This window comes from Pygoscelis adeliae, unplaced genomic scaffold (assembly GCF_000699105.1).
Source record: "Pygoscelis adeliae isolate BGI_AS28 unplaced genomic scaffold, ASM69910v1 Scaffold197, whole genome shotgun sequence".
Taxonomy (NCBI): domain Eukaryota; kingdom Metazoa; phylum Chordata; class Aves; order Sphenisciformes; family Spheniscidae; genus Pygoscelis; species Pygoscelis adeliae.
Genome location: NW_008825105.1, coordinates 366,731 through 389,303, shown reverse-complemented (window position 1 = coordinate 389,303; position 22,573 = coordinate 366,731). Strand labels below are relative to the sequence as shown.

The window sequence follows — 22,573 nt, the reverse complement described above, 5'->3', positions numbered from 1 at the left end:
TCTTATGAATGTGAACAAAGCCTGAGCCAGAGAGCAACAGGGAGACTGGAACAAAATTTTTACATAAACTTTTTTTGTGGTTTTAAGTTAAGCTTATATCTGCTGTTTTTCAGCTGTGCTATATATGAATTAAAAACAATGCTCCAATTTGATTTCTTATGTAAACAGTTAAGACTGATTTATCGTAAACTCTCATGCCAGTTTAAAGAGGCATTACTTTGATTTTATTTAATGGTTTTGGTTTAATGGCAGGTGTTAGTTATTACAGTGAGGAAAATAAGAGGCTGTTCTGGTGGAAACTAGCTCTGTCATCAGTGTCCACTGGTACCGTGGGCAAATAACTTGGACCTTTTTGATCTTGTTGAAGTCATCTGTGAAATGTCTGTAATGATGCTTATTATTCACCTCTCCTGGAATGTTTATGGTTAATTAATAGTTCTCAAAGCCTCCCAGAAACACGCACGGCAGTGTCTCTGCCAGGACTGACAGGGAGGCAGTGACGACTAGATCGGGCTGCTGAAATATATTTGACTCACCTTGTTGACTTCTTTGGACAGTCGTCTTCCTTCTCGATGGACTAAGGACCTTACCCGGTGTTCCAGCGGGAAGGGAAACAGGAACATAAGGAGGAGGGCTGCAGAGATCCCTCATGGTTCACTTGTACAAGTCTCCGGGCTGCTGGCCTGCAGCTGGCTTGGGCGCTCGCTGGGTTATTCGTGACCGACCAGGTGGGTCTGTCCCCGCTGCGATGTGGCATTCAACCAGGAGCACATCCAGCCTCGGACCTCCTGGGGACCCTCAGCTACAGGAGTTGGGAGGTGTGCGAGGAGGCGGGAGGGATTCAGATCTGATGTCCGCTTTCAGACTGCGGCAGCTCTGAAGTGTGGTTTATCTAAACGAGACCGAGGACCGGGAGGGGAACGTATTGGCGGTACTGGGGAAAGGTGTTCGTTTCCATGGCAGCTTCAGGATGCCTCTGGAATAGTGGTACTAACCCAAGCTTATCTTCCATTGTTATATAGTTACCGGATTTTAAAATGAAGCCTCACCCTGTTGCTTTTTTTAGATCTTTAAGAAATATTCCAGGTAAATTGGTGTTGGTTCTTTAAAACGTCAACTTAAACACAAAGCAGGGATGAAAATCATTGATGCAATTAAAAAAACAACCCCACATTTATCTGTCTTTCCCCTAGCTGCCTAAGACAACCGTGGAATTTGGCAGTCTGATGGAAGTGATTTTGAAATTTAGCTTACTGTGCTGTGCTTGAGAAGAGTTTACACGTCCCTTTTTGTTCCTCTTCATTTATTTCTCAATCACTTATGCATGTGAACATGTTAGTTACCAAAGAGAAGAGGGAGGAGAAGAAATCTTGAGGAGAAATTAAATTAGACACCAGCATTAATCATTCTGTTTGTAGCTGTAAATATATGACATAATTCATGAGAGTTTTCCTTTCATTGAAGAGATTAAAACATATAAGTTTTAAATTGCCACTTTTGTTCTAGCGATTTTATTGGTTTGAAAAATACACTTGATGTTATGTTGCATGAAATACTTGTGTGTTAAGAATGTAACTACCAGGTCTTACGAATTGGGAAGAAGCAACAATTTTTCATACTAATATTTCTTCCGGTTTCTTGTATCCGAGTATCTTTCAGCACTTCCAAACTTTACTTAACCTTTGGAGCACCCTTGACAGATAGAGAAATGGAAAATTATAATGTCAAATTAACTAAGTTTTTGCAGCAGGACCAAAGGCAGCTGGGGATTGGGTCTGGGGTATCTCGTCCATCCCTGGACTCTTTTCCTGAGGAAACAATTAGCACTAGGGAGGATTTCATGTGTCTCTGTGTGTATGGATGCTACTTTCTCACCTATAGATGTTTCTGTGCGTGCGTGCATATGAACGTGGTAGTCTAGTGATGTATAGCATATAGTGAGTCTAATTTGGGATTCCTGAAGTGAATTGAGGCAGTAGGAACATATGGCAAATGCCAGAAATAATGATCGCATTACACGTTTCTGATGAATCATTCAATTCAGTTTAGTACTGTTCCACCATTAAAATAAACCCCTCACAATATTTGACATAATGCAGCTGAAACACTTCAAGAAAAAATTTTGGAAGGCAAAAGAAGCAGTTGTTTCCCTTCTGTTTTAATCACTACTGGTAGAGGAAATCTTAACGTTGAGAACAAAGATATATGTAAAATCTTGGGCTGGAGCTGTGGCTATTAAACAGCTCCTCTACATTGTGTAGCAGGGGAGCAGACTTCAGGAGGAAGGCCTGCTGAGGAGCTGCAAAGAGAAACTATTTCTAAAATAGGCCAGGAAAGCACAGCAGAAACTACTAGAAATAATAGTTGGGAACATGTGCCAGAATTATTTTGAAAAATGAGAAGAAAAAAAGATAATCCTTTCTCCTAACTCTAAAGTCCACCTTTCTGAATTGGAGTACTCACAGATTTGGGATTAAAAAAATAGGCACCCAAATATTTTTGAGCTCTTTTGAAAAAAATTCTGCCACCCGTCACTCGAGGGGTGTGTTTTGGGGGGCGGGAAGTGAACATTTCTGCAGCTGCTGGACGGACTGCGACTGTTCCCACGGCGCGGGAGCCAGTGGGCCCAGTGCTAGCGGAGCTCACCTGCGTCAGCAGCATCTTAACTCTGCTTTTGTCTCATGGACCTGTTCTGCTGTCTCTTCCTGATGGATTTCCATTCTAGAATAAAGAGAGGTTTCTGTTGAAGTCAAGTGCCAGCCTCTCCCTTTACAGAGGAATTTAACTTCCTTTGTGCAGCGTGAAACACTGCAGTACAGCATTCTTCATTCAAATCTCCTCCTGTTTTGAAATGAAGAGCCATGAGTACCTGGCTCCCCTCCCTCCTTCTCTCCACGCCCAGGCGGCTCATTGCTTGCAAATGAATTAACGTGGTTTCTGAAGGGTGTTTCTGCACATTTCCCACACTTTTTGGTCAGTCTGATTAATTCTCACACTGATGCTCCCTAGGGAAGCCCAAGATGATCACTGCTCATGAGCCTTCCCCGGACTTGATATTTCATTCCTTCATACTTTCTTGCGGTGTTTAAAATGTTAAATAGTGGCGTCAATAGTGTGCTGGACAGCACAGCCTGTCTTGGAAATGGAGGGTGGTCGGGGAGGACAGGGCTGGTCCCAGGGCTGGTGGGGGAGCAGGAGTTAAACCGCTCGTCCTCAGAGCGTGAGTGCCCTGTGCAATACTCAGTGGAAATCCCCACTCCTGTCCTCTCTCCCAAAAAGGATCCAGAAACTTACATTTTAGTGGTAGCCAGCCTTGGTTTCATGCGAAATCGGGAGTAATTTGATTGAAAATGTGTCCAGCATGTGCTTAGCTTTATTCCTTACTGCATTTATTCCCTGTTATTGACTTCCTATAACTGGGAGCACACGTCCAGGCTCCTTGCACTGCTAACCACCTTTTTTTGTAATTAACACAGCAGGTTTGAGGAAAGAATCTCTTCTTTCTGGGAGAAAGGTTTGAGCGGTCAGTAGGAGAGCGTGATGAAAAATACCTGAGAGTCTGGTGCTTCAGGGAGACTTGGTTTGCCCTGGGCCAGAAGCAGAAAGGGCATTTAAAGCAGGAAAAAACCCACCCTTAAAAATGTTCACCAAATTTTTGGCCATCTGTGCAGTGTTGGCTTCGTCACCCTGCATGAGAGGAAGCCATTCAAATAACTATTAAAAAGTTGTTTGGAGAACATATTATTTCAGGTTGCTTAATGGGCCCAAAGTGATTTCTGCCTCCCAGAGCACCCAGGCGCTTGGGATGCTCGTTACTGGAGGCTACGAAGAGTTCGTCAGCATGAGCTATTTTCCAAGTACTGAAAATACGAACTGGTGTGTGTTGCTTTTGATTATGCTAATAGTCCGCGTGTCAAAATGACTTTAAAATTATTTATTATAAAAATCCATGCTGCAAACCAGTGATAAAATGTAGTTTTACTGCTTGTCCATAGTACTTTATCCAGCATTCAGAAAGTGGGAAAGCATAAGCAAAGGTTTGTCTGAGGTTTTTTTTGGCTTGATGTCATCTGGGGGAAATCTTTAACCGGGTACAGACAATCCTAAAACAGCTGCGAAACTTCCTGTAGGCAGAAGTAGTTGTAATGCTCCTGGTGCTTGTGTGTAGGTTTTGGGTTTTCACTTATTTGAAATGTATTGATAAACTTTTCTTTGTTTTGAATAAACAGCTGTAGAACCTAAAAATATAATGTTGCCGGTGTACTTGGACGTGTTACCTCTATCAGGGGTTTTATGCACGCTGGATCAGTTACAAAGTTGAGGACTTTGCTCGTGCGCACCGGAGGAGTTACCCACGCTCTGCTGTTGGAATTAGGACAGTGAATCCCTGCACAGGGTAGTTTAATCTGGATTCTGTTTTTAAATGTCCTCCCTGAAAAGTCAACAGCGTGGGCTGTGTTTTGATAATAGCAAAGGAGACTTTCATGGCTATTTCATTAGACACAAAAAAAATCTAAATATTTAATTTGAATTCTGTGTGGATTAAATGCCTTGGCAACTTTGTCAACATGTTTAATTGCATAATTTTGAGCATTTGCTTAAAAGCTTTGCAGATCTGAAGCCTTGCATCAGTTTGCAGTCTGTGAATTGCAGATGAGTGTGTTTTTTCTTGTATGGGTATGGAAAATCAATGTATAGGCTTGCTGTGTTCAATGGGATTCTAGTTGAAGGGTGCTTAAAGTTATAAAACTTCCAAGCTACCAGTTGGGATGGAGGCATTATGCAACTGTAATAAAGGCAGAAAGCATCGACTGCCTCGCTCCTTTAAGGGACACTTTTGTTGTGCCTAGAAAAGCTGGCAGACCCAAGTAATTAGTGATGCAAATGTATTATGATGTAGGTATGAAAATAAAAGATGAGTGTCCTCAGTACTTCACTGAAACTAGCCTGAATTTTTGCTTTTCAGCATGTCTCACGTCCTCTTCTTTTACCTCACTAATGCAAAACTTCATGCGCTCATTTTACGCCTCAAAACAGTTTTATCAATCTGTATTAGAAAGAATTTCAGCTACTAACTCCTCCTACAATTCTGTTTATATATTTATAACTATAAAGGGATTCTTTTCAATGTGTATTACCCAATGCTAATATTTCTCAAATGGGTAAGGAATATCCAGGTTTTTTAAAGGAAAATTTACCTTTTCCAGGGCATGCAGTTTCCGACAGGATTATGAACCTGAATCTCCCTCCTGGCTGTGGTCTTAAACAAAAGACTGTATTTCCTCCTCTTATATAATTTTCACTTCAAAGCCTAGTTTTTAGATTACCAGTGAGATTTTTAAGGCTGTGATGATCAACAGGTTTCGGCTAGCAACACAGCTTGTTCCATGAAATTCTCACTGTTACTGCATAAAGCTTTTCTAAGTCATTAAACCTCCCAGCCATAGTCAGGGTTGTTGGGCTGTTGTCTGTCATTTGTCACAGCCCTATTTGTAATCATGTACCAAAAAAAAATACTGAGGCTGTTTTCACAAAACTACAAAGTCTTATATATGTTTATATACTCTTTACTTTTGGAGTACAGCCTGTCTTATATATGTTGGTAGGAGAAATGTGAACAATTCTTAGCAATTAGTAATGTGCTGGGAATATGTAAAAACATGTAATCCAAAGCATTTTCTAAAACTTATTTATATATTTAAATGGTTTTAACTTTTACTTGAAGCTGTAGTGTTGGTTGGTTTTAATTTTTTGAAATTGAATGGAGTGTTAACTTCAAACTAAGCTGTAATCTTAATCTAAACTTCAGTGGGGTTGGCAAAGGGAGGCAGGTAGATGCTGTGCCGCTGCCGTCTTACTCTGATGTTCAGCACCCGAGTGCGTGGCAGCTTTCAGGAGATGGGGATTTAAGAAACTCATCGCAGACAAGGCGCAAGATCTAAAATTACTGCTCCAGCCTTCTGTATGAAGTGGAGATTTTGTTCATTTTGGACTGCTTTGTCTTTCATATGCTGCTTGAGTAGCTTGAAAGATAAGATTGTGTTAAGAGCTGTGCGTGCAATTTAATGCTTGGTGACTTCCAATCCTTCTGTGTAATTGCTTCTTATGTGCTGGGAGGGGGTCCTGAAAAGTCAGGGGTAACTGAGCTACACATGAAGGTTTCGAATCTGCTGACTTCCACCTTCCCATTCGTGGTTTGATTCTGTTTTGCTTTGATTTTGATGTGCCTCCTGCTTGTATTTAGCTTATATGGCATTAACATGGGAGGAGGACCGCTCCTTGCAAAGCAGCCATGAGGGACCACTAAGTCGAGGCGAGAGCACGGAAGGTTTTGGAGTTCAGCTCTGCCAGTTGGAGCGGATTTGTGTGGGTGAGAGGATTGCTGTTTAATCTGGGCGGGAGCTGGGGGTTGGTGGTTCTGTTTTGTTGTCATCCCACTCCTTTCCCAAGCTTGTCATCTTTTTATACAGCATGGCATTTGGGATAGGGGTGGGAACATCTTGAGAAAGCTACAGAGCAGATACATGGAGATGTAGCTAGATCCTGAAAAGCAGCTCAGGCTGCTTGTGCCTTCTCCTGGTACTCTGTGCTGTGCAGGCTGTGATTCACCGTGTTGCTATCCAGTTAGAGCAGTTACAGCTTATCGCTGGGAAGAGTTGAAACCCTGCCGAGGGAGATGATCCTGCTTGGAGCAGGAACGTTGCTCAGATTCTCTGAGATGACTGGGCAAGGAGGTCTCCTGGGTCTGAGTTTGTGCTTCTAGCTCTGTGCATGACCTACCAAAGAATGAACAAGCAGGAACAATCAATTCATGAAGATTATCCATATTTTTTAAAGATATGACCAGGTGTGGTGGTAGCTTAAAATGTAGTGCGTCTCTTCACTTGCCTATGATCAAAACTACTGGTGATGACCTTTCTATGGAAGTATTAGAGGCACCATCGCTTAAATGCCAGCATTTTATTCAGGGATGATTACCCCCATGATAATGCAGTATCATTTGTGCCTATCAACACTTTATATGCTTCAAAGTTTAAAAAGGGGGAGAAAAAAAGTCAAATAGATTATAAAAGGTGAGAATGACAAATGTGACTCAAATACAGAAGGTAGAAGATCCTTCCTTATCCTTTGAATTCATTAATAACATTAATGCCTGCTGAATGCTACAGGGACTGTTGAAAAGGTAGCTGCAGAAAGGATAAAAGTAAAATTGTGCAACTGTCTAGCATTATACAATGCTCTTGCCCTCTGTGACCTAGGTGACTTTATGATCTGGCAATGGAAGTGAATAAATGGTTTGTTTTAAATGGATGGAAAACTTTTCTATTGCTACTAGGGACATTTTAATTATGTAGTTGTCAGCCACGTGAGCTTGAAATACAATAGAGAGGATTCCGCAATACAGGGCAAGGTGTAGTGTGAGAGTAAGAATACCTGGTGTTTAATCCTAATTCTACTAGAGGCATCTTGACCTTGAATTAAATGTGCTTATTCACCTTCAGGCACTTGAAGCATTGGCAGCAGAAGCACAGTCTTTAGGATGCTGTTCCTTTTCTTGAATGATCACAGTGGGTGGGATTGCTAAGGTCTACAAGTTTTAGAAAAGGAAAGGAGATGGAAGGCTTTTTGGTGTTTAAAGTGGCTGTTAACCCAATAACCTGTGTAAATTAAAAGATGCAAAAGCAGTGAATTCAAAATTAAAGTGGTGGTTGTGACTGCAGACATAAAAAGGTCCTGTGTAATATGGTGACCTGCGGGTTATAGCATGCACAGCCTGACTCTGCCGTGATATGTTCTCGGAGTAAGTCTGAAAAAAAATATCTTTTGCTTGTGTAAGCAAGGGGAAAACAAGCAGACACTTTATACTCTAGAAAGCCCAGTAAGCCTCAGGAAATTCCTGCATTTTTTATTTTATTTTGTGGCAAAGTACTGTGTGATGTGTTTTTGAAAGATGAGCAAGGTTGCCCTTCTCCAGCCCAGCGCCACGGACTCGATAAGCTGGAGCTGAATAGCTTATTGTTCCCCTGCGGGCAGCCTGATCAGCTGTCACTGTTCCCCTCAAAAAAACACTGAGTTTATTTATAAAGAAAAAGTGCTGATATCACATTTCTTACTAAAGGAAAAGGTTGCTAGTTCTTGCTGCTGTTTAGCAGGAGAGCTGTGTGTGAAGTATCCCACCTTGAGAATCAAGAGCTTGAGCTTCATTGTAATTTTAAAATACATGTAATTATTAAAATACATGTGCTCTGCTGACCTTCTAGTCTTTGAGAACTATTAGTTTTTTGGAAGTGGTCCTTTGGATTTCTGCTTTTTCTCCTGGAGCTAGTTTCTCAGTTGAGAACGTGACTGATGGAGAACCTCAGGGCTTGCCAGGTTGTCACCCTCATAAAAGATCCATCAGTTGTAGCACAGAGAAGGGTAGGTAGCTGCACCATTATGTCTGAGCTGTATCTGGTATTTTCTATTTCTATTCCAATCTTCTTTTTAAATGTGGTGCCTACTGTTCATCCATGCTGACTTTTTCAGGAAAAAAAAAATAACACTGTGCAGATGATCAAGCCCTAAATGTGCAAATACATCATATTCAATGTAGATACTTGCTGCGTTTGAATTCTGTGTCTTGTTCATTATCTGCTTAGCAGAAAATGCCAGATCTGCTCAAGTATTTTCCTTGTGTGATACCTTTTCATGGGTCTAGGAACTAAGCCACAGCTTATTAAAATTAGCGTCTTTGCCCAATGACTTCTGAAAAGGTCATAGAGTTGTTTCTATGTTGGGACCATCCCTTTTGTTGAGGAAAGGGTGGAGGAGAAGACACAAAGGGAGGAAGAGCTTTCTACTACTTCTTGCCTTGAAGGATGTTCTTTCTTGAATGCCAGACCTGCAGATGAGGTTAAGGACTAGGCAGACTGATTCATTGCAGCAAGGAAACACTATGCGCATTTTGGTGCTATTATCTTCTAGCTACCTCACCTTCTTTTCTTTATGAAAGTCTTAATGACAAAGCCACAGGTAGAATGGGGTTGTCTTGTTTGCATTGCAATGGACTAAACCTGTCACTCGTGCAGAGCTTTGCAAATCCATTAGTAGTTTTGTAATTGGGGACCGAGCTGAATGGAGAAGATGTATATAGCATATGTTGAGCATCAAGCAGCAAATTTTTTAAATAAGTGCTAGCAGATCTAATGTACGTAAGTATTTGTTCTTTCCCTGTGCCCCTCCCAGCCCCTGCTAATCCTGGACTATTTTTGCTGGCTGGAACTGAGCAAACAACAAAGAAATCTCACAAACAAAGAAATCTTACAAACTTGCAAGAAACGCAATACACAGGTTTTACCTAGTGTTGCTCATGCCTCCCCGTGCCGTCTTCCCTGCGGACCGAGGGTTGTGCCCTTGCGAGCGCTGTAAGGTAGAGGTTCCTTGTAGCTTCCTCTGGGTTTGTTTCTGCAGCACCCTCGCAGCCAGCCCTCCCAGGAGGACCCAGGGGTGAACCCGCACCCTTCCTGCGGAAGCTGCCAGGGCTGGAGAGGGAAGTGTAGCTGGGGCTTCCCTGGGCCCGGAGAAATGGGTGTGCTGAAGTGGTTTTGATTAAAGAAGTATGTGGACAGCTCAGGCCTGTGTATTTGCTTGTAGTTCTATTTCCTAATGAAGACAGAAGTTTCCCGTTTTCTAGAATTCTCTCCTAAGAAAAAAATAAACTTGTCCAGCTTTGCCCACACGTTGCAGTTTTGACTACGTTTTGTTCTGTGTTACAACCTTGCTGCCTGTATTTTCTCCTCGCGGTGAAAGCTATAGAAGCCCCTGGGTACTACAGTCTCAGAGACGCGGTGCTACCAAATTAAAGTGCTAATCAAGGTCATCTTCCAGCTTGAAAACCCCACATTTTTGCAGATTTTTTTTTTCTTTTTTGGCAAGCCTAACTAGGAGCCGTATTTATATACACGTGTTTTGGGTTTTGGAGTCCCTAAAATAAAGATGCATGCTTTCTTCATTGCAAATCCTGGACTCCCTGAAACCGTTCGTTCCTGCAGATGTGAGCACAGTTCAAGGCAACCGATACTCATAGTGCATGGCAAGAGTAAAGCTCTTGGAGGTCCAGATGGTATGGTTTTTCTGGGCAAAGGACAAGCATACTGAGGAGGCCAGGCTGGCCTCTATTATTACCTATCTTGGGAATTAGCAATGAAGTAGTTGATTAAAAAGATTGCATTTGGAAAATGATACTTACCTTTACCTTGTAGTCTTCAGTTGTGGTGACAAAGTCGTGGGTGCCTGCAGTTGCAGTGCATAGACATAAACAAAGCTGTGCATGCTGAAGAACTGAATGTTACTTATTTTATTGCTGATTCTGAATTCAGCTTGGAACAACACATCTCTGAAAACCTTTGGGAAGAGCAGCAGTAACAGTCAAGCAATAGCAGGCATCTCTAGAGTTTGAGTGCTCAGAGATCTTCAGATGAAAGCGCATATTTCGTTGTTTTCATGTTGAGTTTATTGCCTGTATAAAAGCCAAATAACATCTATTAGCTGCATCACTGAATATTTCTGCATTTTTAGACTAAGGGACTGGTGCATTTCTGCTGTGTTTTCTTGCCCTGTTTATCTGTCCTTTCACTATTCTGTCCCTCAAATTCAGAATCAGTAAGATAAGGAGAACAACACCCTGGCTTAAAGGGCTAATGTGAGAAGTTTTCATAGTCGTAAAATGTTTGAAAACTGTAAAATATTGTGTAAATAGAAATAGATATCTTCAGGAACAATTCTGCATAATATTAACACCTATATCTGTGCATTTTATGGGTCCTTTAGACATAGATATGTTACTTGCAGATATTTTAAAAAGAAAAACAGTTTTCCTGGAGATAATTCCCTAATGGGAAGTGCTATCATGTTGGCTCTCCAAAGGGATTGTCTTTATCTGTTTCGATGGCTTGGTTTATAATGAGAGCTGCACAGCTGGAGACTCAGTAACTAACTGAATAATCCGAAATCAGTGCCTTTGGGGAGTGCCCCAGTATGCGCAATGTCTTGTTTCTGCATCAAGAGTAGTCTGCAAAGGAATTTGATAGAAATTCCCTGAAGTGATTTTCTGAGCTGACGTGGGGTATTGCAGCATTCAGTCCTTTTTCCAGACTGAGATTCAGTACATTTTTAGGCAGTGACCACTTCTTTTTGATGCCAAAAATGCACTTGACGCTTGTAATTGATGCACTGTTCAGCAGTAGAGCCTTGCTGTAGATCTGTGCACTGGATTGCAGGTTATTGGATGGCTTTCCTGCAGCCGGTGCATCCGAGATGCAATCGCAATCACTTTCTGTCTGCAGATACAGTTAATCATGATGGAGCTTTGTTGACGTATTACTAATGAGGGAATATATTTTTAACTATATTTTACTGGAGAATTTTTATGGTCTTTTCTCTAATGGGATTTTGTTTAATCTTTAGTGCTTTTTATTTGTTTCAGAGATCCGTGCCCAATTGGTAGAGCAGCTGAAATGCCTTGACCAACAGTGTGAGCTTCGGGTCCAGTTACTGCAGGACTTGCAGGATTTCTTCCGCAAGAAGGCAGAGATTGAGATGGATTACTCAAGGAATTTGGAGAAGTTGGCCGAGAGATTCCTGGCTAAAACTAGGAGCACCAAAGACCAGCAATTCAAGTAGAGTATTTGCCTTTTGTTTTTGTCCTTTTTCCCCTGTAGATGTGGTCGCAAGGGTAGGAATGCAAAAAGAGAGCCGATATAGTGAATGTAGGTACCAGCACTGTTGTGAATGTCAGAACAAAATGTTTCCCAAGTTTGTGTTAAACACAGAACCCATTTCATGTTTCTACATAGCCTGCTTGCTAGCTTCATTTCGGTAATTCCTGGTAGGTCATCAGTTGTCAATAGGGAATGGAATGGTAAAAATTGGCACATCTAAAAGGAGTAATTTTCTTGGGAAGGTGGGCAAAGCAGTACACTAGATTTGATGGACAAAGCCAGGATTTCCTTCAGTGTCAGTGGCTTTGGTCTCTTTTTTTTTTTTTTTTTTTTTGAGAGTAACTGTTTCTAATTTGTTATATGCTGTGATTTGCCACTGCAGCACTCTGTTTTCAATATCCTACACATACTCAGTGTAGGATTTGAGTGTTGTATCTCTGCTACTATCACTTCTAAACAGTAGAGAAATAAGGCCAATAGTACTTCCAAATAGAACCGTGCCATTTGGGGGGTGGGAGAGGGAATCCCTAGATACTAAGCTGATGGGACTCAATTAAAATTTAAAGATGACCTTATTGACAATCAGTTGTCTCACCTGCTTGAAACATTATTTACAGGTAGGTCTGACCATACTGCTTTGGTTGTTCCCCGCTTAGCTGTTTGAGTTGGGATGACTGATGCGTATCAAACGTGGTTTTGTGGATTCAAAGCCTTCTGATTTACTACTGACTCCTGCCTGGAGGAAGGGACACAGGTGCTTTTCCCAGGAAAGGGGATGCAGGAGAGGACCTGTGGGTGAAGAAGGGGCTGGTGCAGGCTGCATGGCATAGAGGCATCAGCCCAGTGAGTAGGTGGCCAGCGCAGAGCCACAGCCACGGGTCTCCTGTAGCTGACATCTGGGCAGTGCACAGGCTTGCCGGGTTTTGTCAGGGTAGCAGCTGGGGGAGAACACCGAGCAAAAGCAGCCTTGGGATGTGAATCATTTCTGCTTTGGACAGATTGGTCTGAAAGGATCCATCTGGGTCTGCCTCCGCCCAAAGCGCAACTAACTTTTAGCGTTGCTGGGGTCAGGCCGTTTTCTGTGGTTTTGGGTTTTTTTGTTGCTGCTGTGTTTGGAGGGATATGGGGATACATTAGCTTTCCCTTTCCACTAGAAGCTCTTTTTGTGAAAGCCATTAAGTAGGCACCATTTTAGTTTTTCTGTACAGCTTTGATGCCATTTACTTCAGTTCTCATTTGAAACGCACATTGTGCTACGTTGTTGGGAAAGCACGACTCCCAAGCCATAGCTATTTGACAGGTTGGAGAAGAGTTATTCTGCATATCTATAGAGCTGTAATTTGTCTTAAGTATTTTTTTTTCTTTTCCTTTACAGTGAAAGTGTTCTTATAACTATAAGCTGTGCATATTCTGCACATGCCTTTAGGATGGCACTAAAGAAATGATGTCTCAAACTATAATTTTCTTCTGCATTATGATTGGTCTCTTTCAGTTTATTTTGTGAAAATTGAGGTGATTTCCCTTATGTTACATGATATGAAACATCCCATCAGAAATGCTTTTGTGTTCAGCTTTCAGTGTTGGGAAAATTGTGTATAGCTTACTTGCTATTTTGAGATTTAGAGTGAATTTTAATGTGAAAGTTTTTACCATAGTTGAACAGAATCCTGCATGGTGTCGTGCTTCATGTGAATTAAATACGCTGGCTGTGATACTGCAGGTTTTTTTGGGTTTTTTGTTTGTTCTAATGCATTTTCCTCACTGACCCCTACCCCCTGTTTTTTGAGCTGTTTGTACTTTAGACAGGCTTTATAAAGTTGTACCTGGACAAAACTGACCTCAAATACCCTAGCTGTTGAGTGTAGCCTGAGTTGGATGGGTGATTTTTATCAGCACATAAAACTTTCACTTGAATTTCTGAATGAAATGTCCATGCTTTTCTGGTCAAGTCCAGGGCATTGCTCAAAACACTGAAACCTGTTACTGAGCATCTGTTTCACTTTGCTTTGCAGAGAGAGGGCTGATGCTGCCCAGGCTCCTGATTTCGCTGACATTAGCAGCAGGTAGCTCCTGGCAGAAAAGCATCTTGCTCTTGGAATATGTTACCCCTGCAAGGTTTGAGTCCCAAATGTACAAGTTGTTAATTTGATCAAGAGTTGGAATAAGGGAAAAAAAATAACTCTTAACTATAAGGCTGCTGGGTCTGTGGGCAGTTTTTGTCACAGCAGTGGCACACGGTTGTAAAGCTGTCTGTCCTGGGTAGCTCACAGAATCACAGAATGGTTTGGGTTGGAAGAGACCTTTAAAGATCATCTAGTCCAACCCTCCTGCCGTGGGCAGGGACACCTTCCACCATCTATTACTTGTTCAGTCTGCTGGCTGTAACGTTGAGAAATGTGTCAGAATACCACCGGGATCAGTGAGGAAGCAATTCCAATTATAATTACCTATCCCCAACACTGCTCTGTCTGAATAGTGAAGAGTAAGTTGGCTGGTATCTTTTCTGTAGATGCTGAAGCTGTAATCTCATTTGGAAGCTCCCAGAAGACCATTTGATCAAAACCAACCATCCGATCTCTCCTCCTAAGGAGCCTGGTATTACATGACTGCGAGATGTGCACAGGCGGGTGGCTACTCTGTAATTGCCTGGCTGTGACCCTATAAATATACAGTAATAGCATGTTCTTTCGATAACATGATAATTATGTCGGAAGGTACCACATCATTCAGTGACTGCTTACATGTCACTTGCCATTTTTAGATCTCATAACATGCTGTCAAGGAGGAAATCTGTCAGGCAGTAACCCTGTAATTTGCATGTGCTTTCATACTCAATAGCTATTATGTAATTGCCAGGTTGCTCCAAATGTGTTCATTTAAGGGAATGCTGTCAAGGGCAGGAGGCTTCAGTCTGACCCTTGAAATTGGATTGTGTGGCTTTCTCCACCATCCATCTCCAAGCTGGTAAAAGCACACGCTTAAAGGAAAGAGCAATGTGAAGTGCAGACTTGTGTTGGGTTTCTAACAAATGCATTGCATGGGGTTTATTTTTCTTAGATGTGGCTGCACCAGAGGGTAAGCTGATCAGGTGGCTATGTTTTCTGTATGGGTTTTGAAATGTAGGTGGTTGGGTCTTGACAGCAAATTGTGTATAGCTGGTGATGGACTTAAAGGGTGCTTGCACATAGCACAGTTTGAAGCTAGCTTCACTGGAGCATCTTAAAATGATTTGCAGAGGTAGGTGTATGTTATTCTCATTTTATATCTTCGAAGAAGGGGAACAGATTGGTTTAGCCAAGGTGATATACGAGTTGATGACAGTTGGATATATCCCAGGTTTTACTTGCTTTTAACTACTCTACCATGGCTGTTAGACCTCACTTGCCTTTTCTCTTTTAAAAATGTTTTTTCAATTAGAACAGACTATTAAAGAGAATAGTCATATAAAATGTATGTATTTGGTAGGGCTTCTTCAGTACCCATTGGTAAATATCCTTGCACAAGTTGTAAGGACTGGAGGAAAAGAAATACGTTTCACAGCCCAAGTCCTATAACTCCAGTTGTTAAAAGAGCTTGTGGGTCACAAGTTTGGTATAGTCATCGCTCCTTAAAGAGCTGCCTAACTAAAGGTCTCTTGTGTAGCAGTTAAATCGGAGCATCCATCTCAGCAGGTGTCCGTCTTGCCTGTTGGGTCTCGGGGGTCCCTGCAGGCAGCAGCGCTGGGTGTGGGTCTGACTTCCATCCTCAGAGGAAGGCACTCTCCCGCTGCAGCGAAACCCGGGGACCTTTAACTCCAGACTTCAGTTCTCCTATTTCATGTGATCTTGTCCTAAAGGCATTTGCCTATTCAAATAATCAGTTAACAATATAAAAACCATGGCAAACCTTGCGTGATTCCTTTCCAGGGAGAAAATGGGAAAGAAAAAAAAAAAAAGAAAAAAAAAAAGAAAAAATGAAAAGACAATGCTATTTTAAGGCCGTATTTTAAATCAAGATAATCTTTGGAAGTAGGATACTGAGTAGCAATTGTCAGCTGGAGAGCTGAATGTCCAGGATATCCCAGCATGAAATTCAGATGGCTTTCTGGCAGCCTTTGCCTTGAAGTAGAAGATGCAGAATAAGTCTGGCAACCTTCAGGCTGAGCACTTGTAAACAACAGATGTTCATAACTGGAATCTTTTGGAAGAGAAGGGCAGGGAGCAGCGTGTATGTCCATGCTTGTAATTCTCAAAATTTGCAGTTAACACTGAGCTGTGTCAGGAAGACTTTAAGGGGAAGTCGAAAGTTGATTTGAATGAGCAGCTTGCAGAGAAGCTCAACTTTAGTTTTCTTAAAAGTGAAATGATTTCTTTAAAGGAGAGATGACGCAGGCTGTGAGGGAGGTATCAACAAAAGCATTTGGGTCGTGTGGACTTAAGTTTTATGTTGTTGTTTATTACTATTATTTTAATTGATAAATATTGTCATAGACTATTTTGACCTGTGATTCTTTTTGATAGAGCTGAGTCCTGAACATTTTTCTGAGTCTTTCAAATAACAACATTTGGAAGGTTTTTCTAAGCATGAAGCATTCATTTATCCTGTGACCTCATTGAACTCGCAGAGCTAGGGATACATGACCAGCAAAAATTGATGTAAAACCCCAGGGAGGATCTTTGTGGTGTTTTTCATCATATCAGCAATCCCAGTATCGCACTGCGTTGGTTGCTATGATTGTAGCTACTCTTACGGACCACACTGCAGAGGACAAAATTCAGACAGGTTTGAAAAAGTATATACAGAAACAATTATGTCTCTGCTCTAACACTTGGTCTAGCTCTGGCTCTGATGTCTTGACAATTGCACAGATCTGAAAATACCTTTTTCATCTGTCCCTTCACCTCATTTCTAATTGTAGCAGGTAGTTCAGGTGAGCTGGGCATGTCGTCAGTACTGCAGAGTGTGCACCCTGTAGAGCTCAGAGACCCGAGCCTGCGGGTCCCTCTTGAGATGGGAAAGGTAGTGCGTGCAGATTACTCCGCAGAGTGGGAAATACATCAGTTTCTCTGTTCCCAGGATCTTGATCACTATTTTGGGATGTACCAGGTCTGGAAATGTCTTTTGCACACCTCTAGGAAACAGATCTCGAACATTTTGGGGGGGCAGGGAGGTGGAACAGGAAACTTCAGTTTTTGTATGTACCACCAGGAACTTGCTTCAAAAACCTCAGTTCGAAGGAAGGATGGTCGGAGAAGTTTTCCGTTCACACGGATGATATGACGTACCTATTTTAATTTAAATGTTTCTCTCTTTCTATTTAGTAATATTTTCATTCTCATCTGACTCATTCCTTCGTCTTGTGCTCCTTATGGAAACCCAATATTCCTATTCCTGGTTTGTGGGTGTGGTTTTTTGTTTTTGTTGTTTTAATTGGGGGGGGAGGTTGTTTTTTAAGATAATTTTTCTGCTGTTGCTCTGAAAGGGGTTACCTTGCAATGCCTAACAAAGTGTCGCTGGCCTTTGTCGCTCTCTTCTGCTTGCCTTAAAGCAGATAAATCTTGGATTGTCTGTGAGTTCCTTGTATGAATGAGTAATTTAATTAAGACGTTTCATATACTTGGGACTCAATCTTCCCTTCTGATCTTTTGAGACCGACTGAAACCTTTGAAGTGGAAGTTGCACAGGACCTGATCAAGATAACACCCGAGAAACCACAGAGCTTCATACTTTGTGGTTCCTTAAAAATCTGTGCACAACTTCCTCTTCCTGCTCCCAAACACCCCTGATTGCTGTGATCTGGTGTAATTTAGGCTAACCTAAATAAACTCTCCAGATTCACTATCATCACACAATCTTTAAACAGGTATAAGTAGTTCTTGAAATAAACCTGGATCTTGGCTTCCTCCTCCTCTTCCTCCTCCTCCTCCTCCTCCTCCTCCTCCTCCTTTCCTTGCAGGGGAAGTTTGACTCAAATAGTTGTTGTGAATGTGAAATCGCCAGTACTTTGGGAAAGTTCATATCCAGGTCTTAAAGTTTTGGGTTGATCTTAATCAATTTTACTTCTTAAGGGCGAATACTAACTTCAGTCATTCTGCAGAATCTCTGGAAATCCAGCTTGCTCTCGATTATACCCAGCAGTCTGGGTATAATTTTCTGCATATTTTTCTTCCCTTTTTCATCCCTCCTCTGTGGTGACGTGAAAACTGGAAGCAGAGTGTATTTGCCAGCTCCTTTGAGAATTGAAATGGTTAATGAAAATCGCAATTTGCTTCTCTGCCATCTGCTTGTGGTTAGGATAGAAAAGGGTCTGTTGTAAACAGTTGTATAACTTCTGCTCTGTGTTGTGAAAACTGTTGCCATGTTCCACCCCAGAAAATGATGCATTTTTAGAGGTGCTTTAACATTAATATGCGTGTAGTTTTAAAGGCAACTTGGAAGGTTTGAAGCAAGTAACTGCCTCTTTCCTTTTCTGTTTCACTTCTGTCTTAAGGCCTGCCCTTATCTGCTTTTTGCCAGCGCTAGGAAGATTGTCACTAGCAAATAATGAAGGAGAGCTTTTGTCTCGCTTCCTGTAAAAACCTTGCTGTGAAATCATTGAACCTGTACAAAAGCAAAACAGACCATTTTAACAAGGTACTGAAGGGGTTAGCGAAACCAACAGACACCAAGAAATTAAAGGAATTTAAATGAAAAATCTTGAAGCGCGCAGAGCTGTGGTTGCATGAGGTTGAGCTCAGGGTGCGGCGCTCGCTGCGCAGACCCGAAGGTGACAATCCCGGTCATGGATTGGAAGCATGTGGGGTTGTGATTATTTTTTCCTGCAGGATGGCCTTTCATGTCTAACCACACGGAGTGTGTCAACAACCCATCTGGCGCCATTAGACACCAGCAATTTTACTCACCATGCTTTTCATGGGCTCCTGGTATTCGTGCTATGTGCTGCCTTAGAATAGCTTTGGGTGTTGTGGTAGGGCAGCCTGGACAGCTGGGAATTGTCCAGTTAACTATTGCATCTCTTCTGGTTCCCATTTGGTGCTTCAGTTTTCTTTGGAAAGCAAGGTACTCGTACTGTGCTGCTCTCCGGTCCCTTGCATGTATTCTTGTCTGTAGTCATAACCCTTGGTCCTTGTCGCTCACAGCTCTTCCAAGCTGCTTAAGGTGGGGTTGGACTCATACCTCAGTGGGGGCATCCATGAACAGCCAGGTGCTCTTAGTGGAGTAGATAGCAAAAATTCGTAGTGAGATGGAGAATGCAATGGGAGATATTAAGGATCAAAACAGCTGAGTTTTTGGGTTGGCAGTTCATGCAGATGAGATGGTAGAAAGCCTGAGAAGGCAAGTTAGCAGGCTGCACACAGCTGGGCTTCTGGCTGCTTAGAGGAGATCTGTGGCTGCACTGGTCTTAGGAAAAGAGTGAAGCAGCAAAGTGATGAAGCAGTAATAGGCTGTTAAGGGTTTTGAGGCAGGATTTTGAACAGCTAAAACAAGATCAGCTAGTGGAGAATCTGAGCTTTTTGTTCCTAAGTTTCATTCCCAAACTTTTTATGGTAGTTGATTAATTTTCACTTGCTGTAGCTCTTCCAGCTTTAGAGGGCAAATACTAGGTCAGTGTGTAAAGTACTTTTATATCACTGGTGTAAAGGAGCAAACCAACTAACTTTTAACGTCTTTTAATACTGTTCTTCATAAACCTCTCTTTATGACCATCCACAATACTATCTTACTTAGTTTGCTTCCTGTCTTCTACCTGAACCACAGTTTGTCTGTTGGTAGAGATGGTGTGTGCACCTCCGACCCAGTGTTGCTCCTTGGAGGAGCTCTTTCTGGAGATGCCTTTCCTCCTCCTGCCCTCTCTTTAGTGGAAGAAAGCTGTGTGTTGTTTCCTGTCTCACCTAAATTAAAAAAAAACCCTTAATGTGTATGTTACCTTCTCTTCTGATGGCAGCTTTTATCTCCCTTTCAGCGGGTCAGAGCGTACGGCTTGTTGTCTGCACGTGCCCTTTGAGGGCTGGTTGCATCCTGGTCAGTACCCGTAGATTCACAATTCTATTAGCCGGATCTCACAGTTACTAATTAGCTCTCTGGCATATTAACAAAACAAACGGTATGCTGCAAACACTGATTGCAGATCGGGGGACAGCTATTTGATTTACATAGCTTAACATCTGGCGGTTTCAACCTTGTACAGTTCTGCATTTTGATCATTCCATCTGGTTTTGCACATCAGCAGTATCTGCAATACAGGACATTAGAGTACGAAGGAAAATATTGTCTCTAAATAAATGTGAGAAGGCATAGATTTTTATTTTCTATTTTTTTTTACTCAAAACACCAGGAGAACCAAAAGCCCAGAATCCTTTTCATGCCCCCTCCCACCACACACACACACACACACACACGTGTGCGTGCACACACTCCAAACCTTGGTGCAGTCTAAGATCACAAGCTGCAGTCATTGCCTGAGCTTTTCATTTTTTTATGGAAAAGAAACAAAGGATCAAGATCAGCTGTTCTGAAACTATTCTTCTTTATCTAAAATTATCCATATTGCACTACAAATCCAACCACTGATGTCATGAGAAGGGTAATGAAAGTCTGCCATGGCTTAATTTTCATGTTTTCACAATGTCAGATGTTTCTTGCAGCAGAGATTGCTGTCCTTTTAAGTGCAGAATATTCCCTTTTTCAATGGAAATTAAACCACATATCTTTTAAGTGGAAAGAAATCTGATACAATTGCATAAAATAATCAAGAAGAGCTTTGGCTTTCCACCAGAGATCTGACTTACTCTTTTCTAAATAAATATTATTGTACTGTAAACAAATGATAAACAGATCTAGAGAGAAGTAAATGATGTAGTTATAGATGACACCTATATCTGCCAGTTCCAAACACTGCTGCAGGGCTGCTGGAGGACCGTGCAAATTCACTGCTAACGTCCTTGCTTTCATCTAGTATGAAATGATTCCGTAACTCCTTTCAGTAGATGGATGAAATGTTGATCCAAATAAACTGAGGTTCCTCTCATCTCCCCTTTTGCCCGTTGTATTGTTTATTTGCAGGGTGCAGAGTGAATCAGCCATAATAAGGTGGAGAAAGTTCAAAGATGAGAAAATAAAGCTTGTTGTATGAATGTCGCTTTCTCTTTTGCCCAGGACAGATATAGATGCTTGCACATAATTGGTTTTGTACATGAAACATAACATTTTGTTTCCGATGCAGATGCTATTTAGCTAACTGGATGCTTGAAATCTTTTTATTGTGGTTAAGTCACAATTCCTGAGACAGCGCTGTGAAACCTATTGTCGGACACTGGAGCCATCGCTCTCCCTCAGGCACTGTAATTTATGCACAAAATCTTAGATTCAAAAGAAAAAATTAGAGCCTACATTTGGCATACTGTAGCTTGCATTTGCCTGATCTGTTTGTTGGGGGACAAAAGCCCATGGCCATATGAATGTAGTCACGTGTAATTGAGGGCATATTTTCTGTATGTGCAATAGCCATTTTATAGCCTTCCTCTGCTCTCCTCTCCCTCAGCAAATCCATACATCCCGTAGCTAGGTTTCTAGCATTTATAGATATAGAACATCATGAACAGAATCATTTTGTCCACTTCAGGTAAAGTCCTATCCAATTCTTGTTTCTATTTTGTGTCCTTTATAGGAAGGATCAGAATGTGCTATCGCCCGTCAATTGCTGGAATCTCCTGCTAAATCAAGTGAAGCGGGAGAGCAGGGATCACACCACCCTAAGTGACATCTATCTCAACAACATCATCCCGCGCTTTGTCCAGGTCAGCGAAGATTCGGGGCGCCTGTTCAAGAAGGTAACCGAGTGCTACAACACCTGTATTTTTGTTTGGCCCTTCTGAAATACAAAGTTTTAGCTATTACTTCTGGTGGGTCAGTTTATTGTTGACTGTGCCTAACACATGTTGGGGGGTTTTGCCTCTTTGTGGATAACTGTGCTTGACTTACCTCTGATTTCTTTAGTTATTTTCTTGTTATTTTAGGATTTTCCTGAAAGTGATCAGTTGAGATTTGTTCGTCTAAATTCAGGCCATGTTTTTTCCTCTTAACATGCTCACAGTTTTGTATGCATTTTGAAACTTTTATTAATTAAGCAGAAACCTGCCAGGTCTTCAACTCTGAATATAATCAAGAACAACTCTCCAAAGACGAATTTATATCTGCCACAGAGGAGAAACTACTGTTAAAAGAAAAATTAGGGAGAATTCCTACTATGCCAGATGATAAAAGGATGTATTATCCTTCTCTGGAAAAAGGAGAAAATATAGCTGAGCTCTCTTTTGTTAGCCTTTGTCCCCTTTTTCTCCCCTTGATTTCCACCTGGAAAAAAAAGGTGGGACAGTGTGGGAGGGTATTTTTCTATTAAGAATCCATTCTTCCAGTTGAAGAAACGTGATATGGAAGCTTTGAAACTCCTATTAAATGGTAATGCTTAGTCTCTTTAGAGATTTGTCAATGGCTGTAACATCTGCTAGTTAACATGTTAAAAACATTGCAATTCTAACTTTGAAAGCAATTTCTCTTCCCCCACTCCCTTGCAATGTATCATGATCTTGGAGTTATTTCTACTATTGCAAGGCCTAGAGAAGGGGGTTGCAGAAGGACTCGAGCTTTCTAAAGAATACTTTTGTGGAGACTCATCCTAAATCACACTGCCTCTGAGAGAGAAATGGAAGAGGAACACTTTTTTGATTAAAAAAAACTCCTAACATACTTCCATATCTATCTTTTTGCCTTCAGTGGTGTCAGTTATATTAAAAAAAGTCACGTGAGTAGTATGTGACTTTGCACCTAAACAGATTTTAATTCTAGTCTTGGCAGTAATTGGAGGCCTCGTTGGCTTTTCACTCTGGTCTTGACGG

The 22,573-nt window shown here is 41.6% G+C and overlaps 1 protein-coding gene across 1 annotated transcript in view; it reads left to right on the top strand.

Annotated features, from left to right (window-relative positions):
- The window catches only part of SRGAP2 (SLIT-ROBO Rho GTPase activating protein 2), a 107,917-nt gene that overhangs the window by 24,209 nt on the left and 61,135 nt on the right, over positions 1-22,573 (top strand). Inside the window, exons 2-3 of the mRNA XM_009327348.1 lie at positions 11,465-11,657; positions 21,346-21,508. Coding sequence (XP_009325623.1) covers positions 11,465-11,657; positions 21,346-21,508 — 356 coding nt within the window. The remainder of the gene's footprint in view (positions 1-11,464; positions 11,658-21,345; positions 21,509-22,573) is intronic.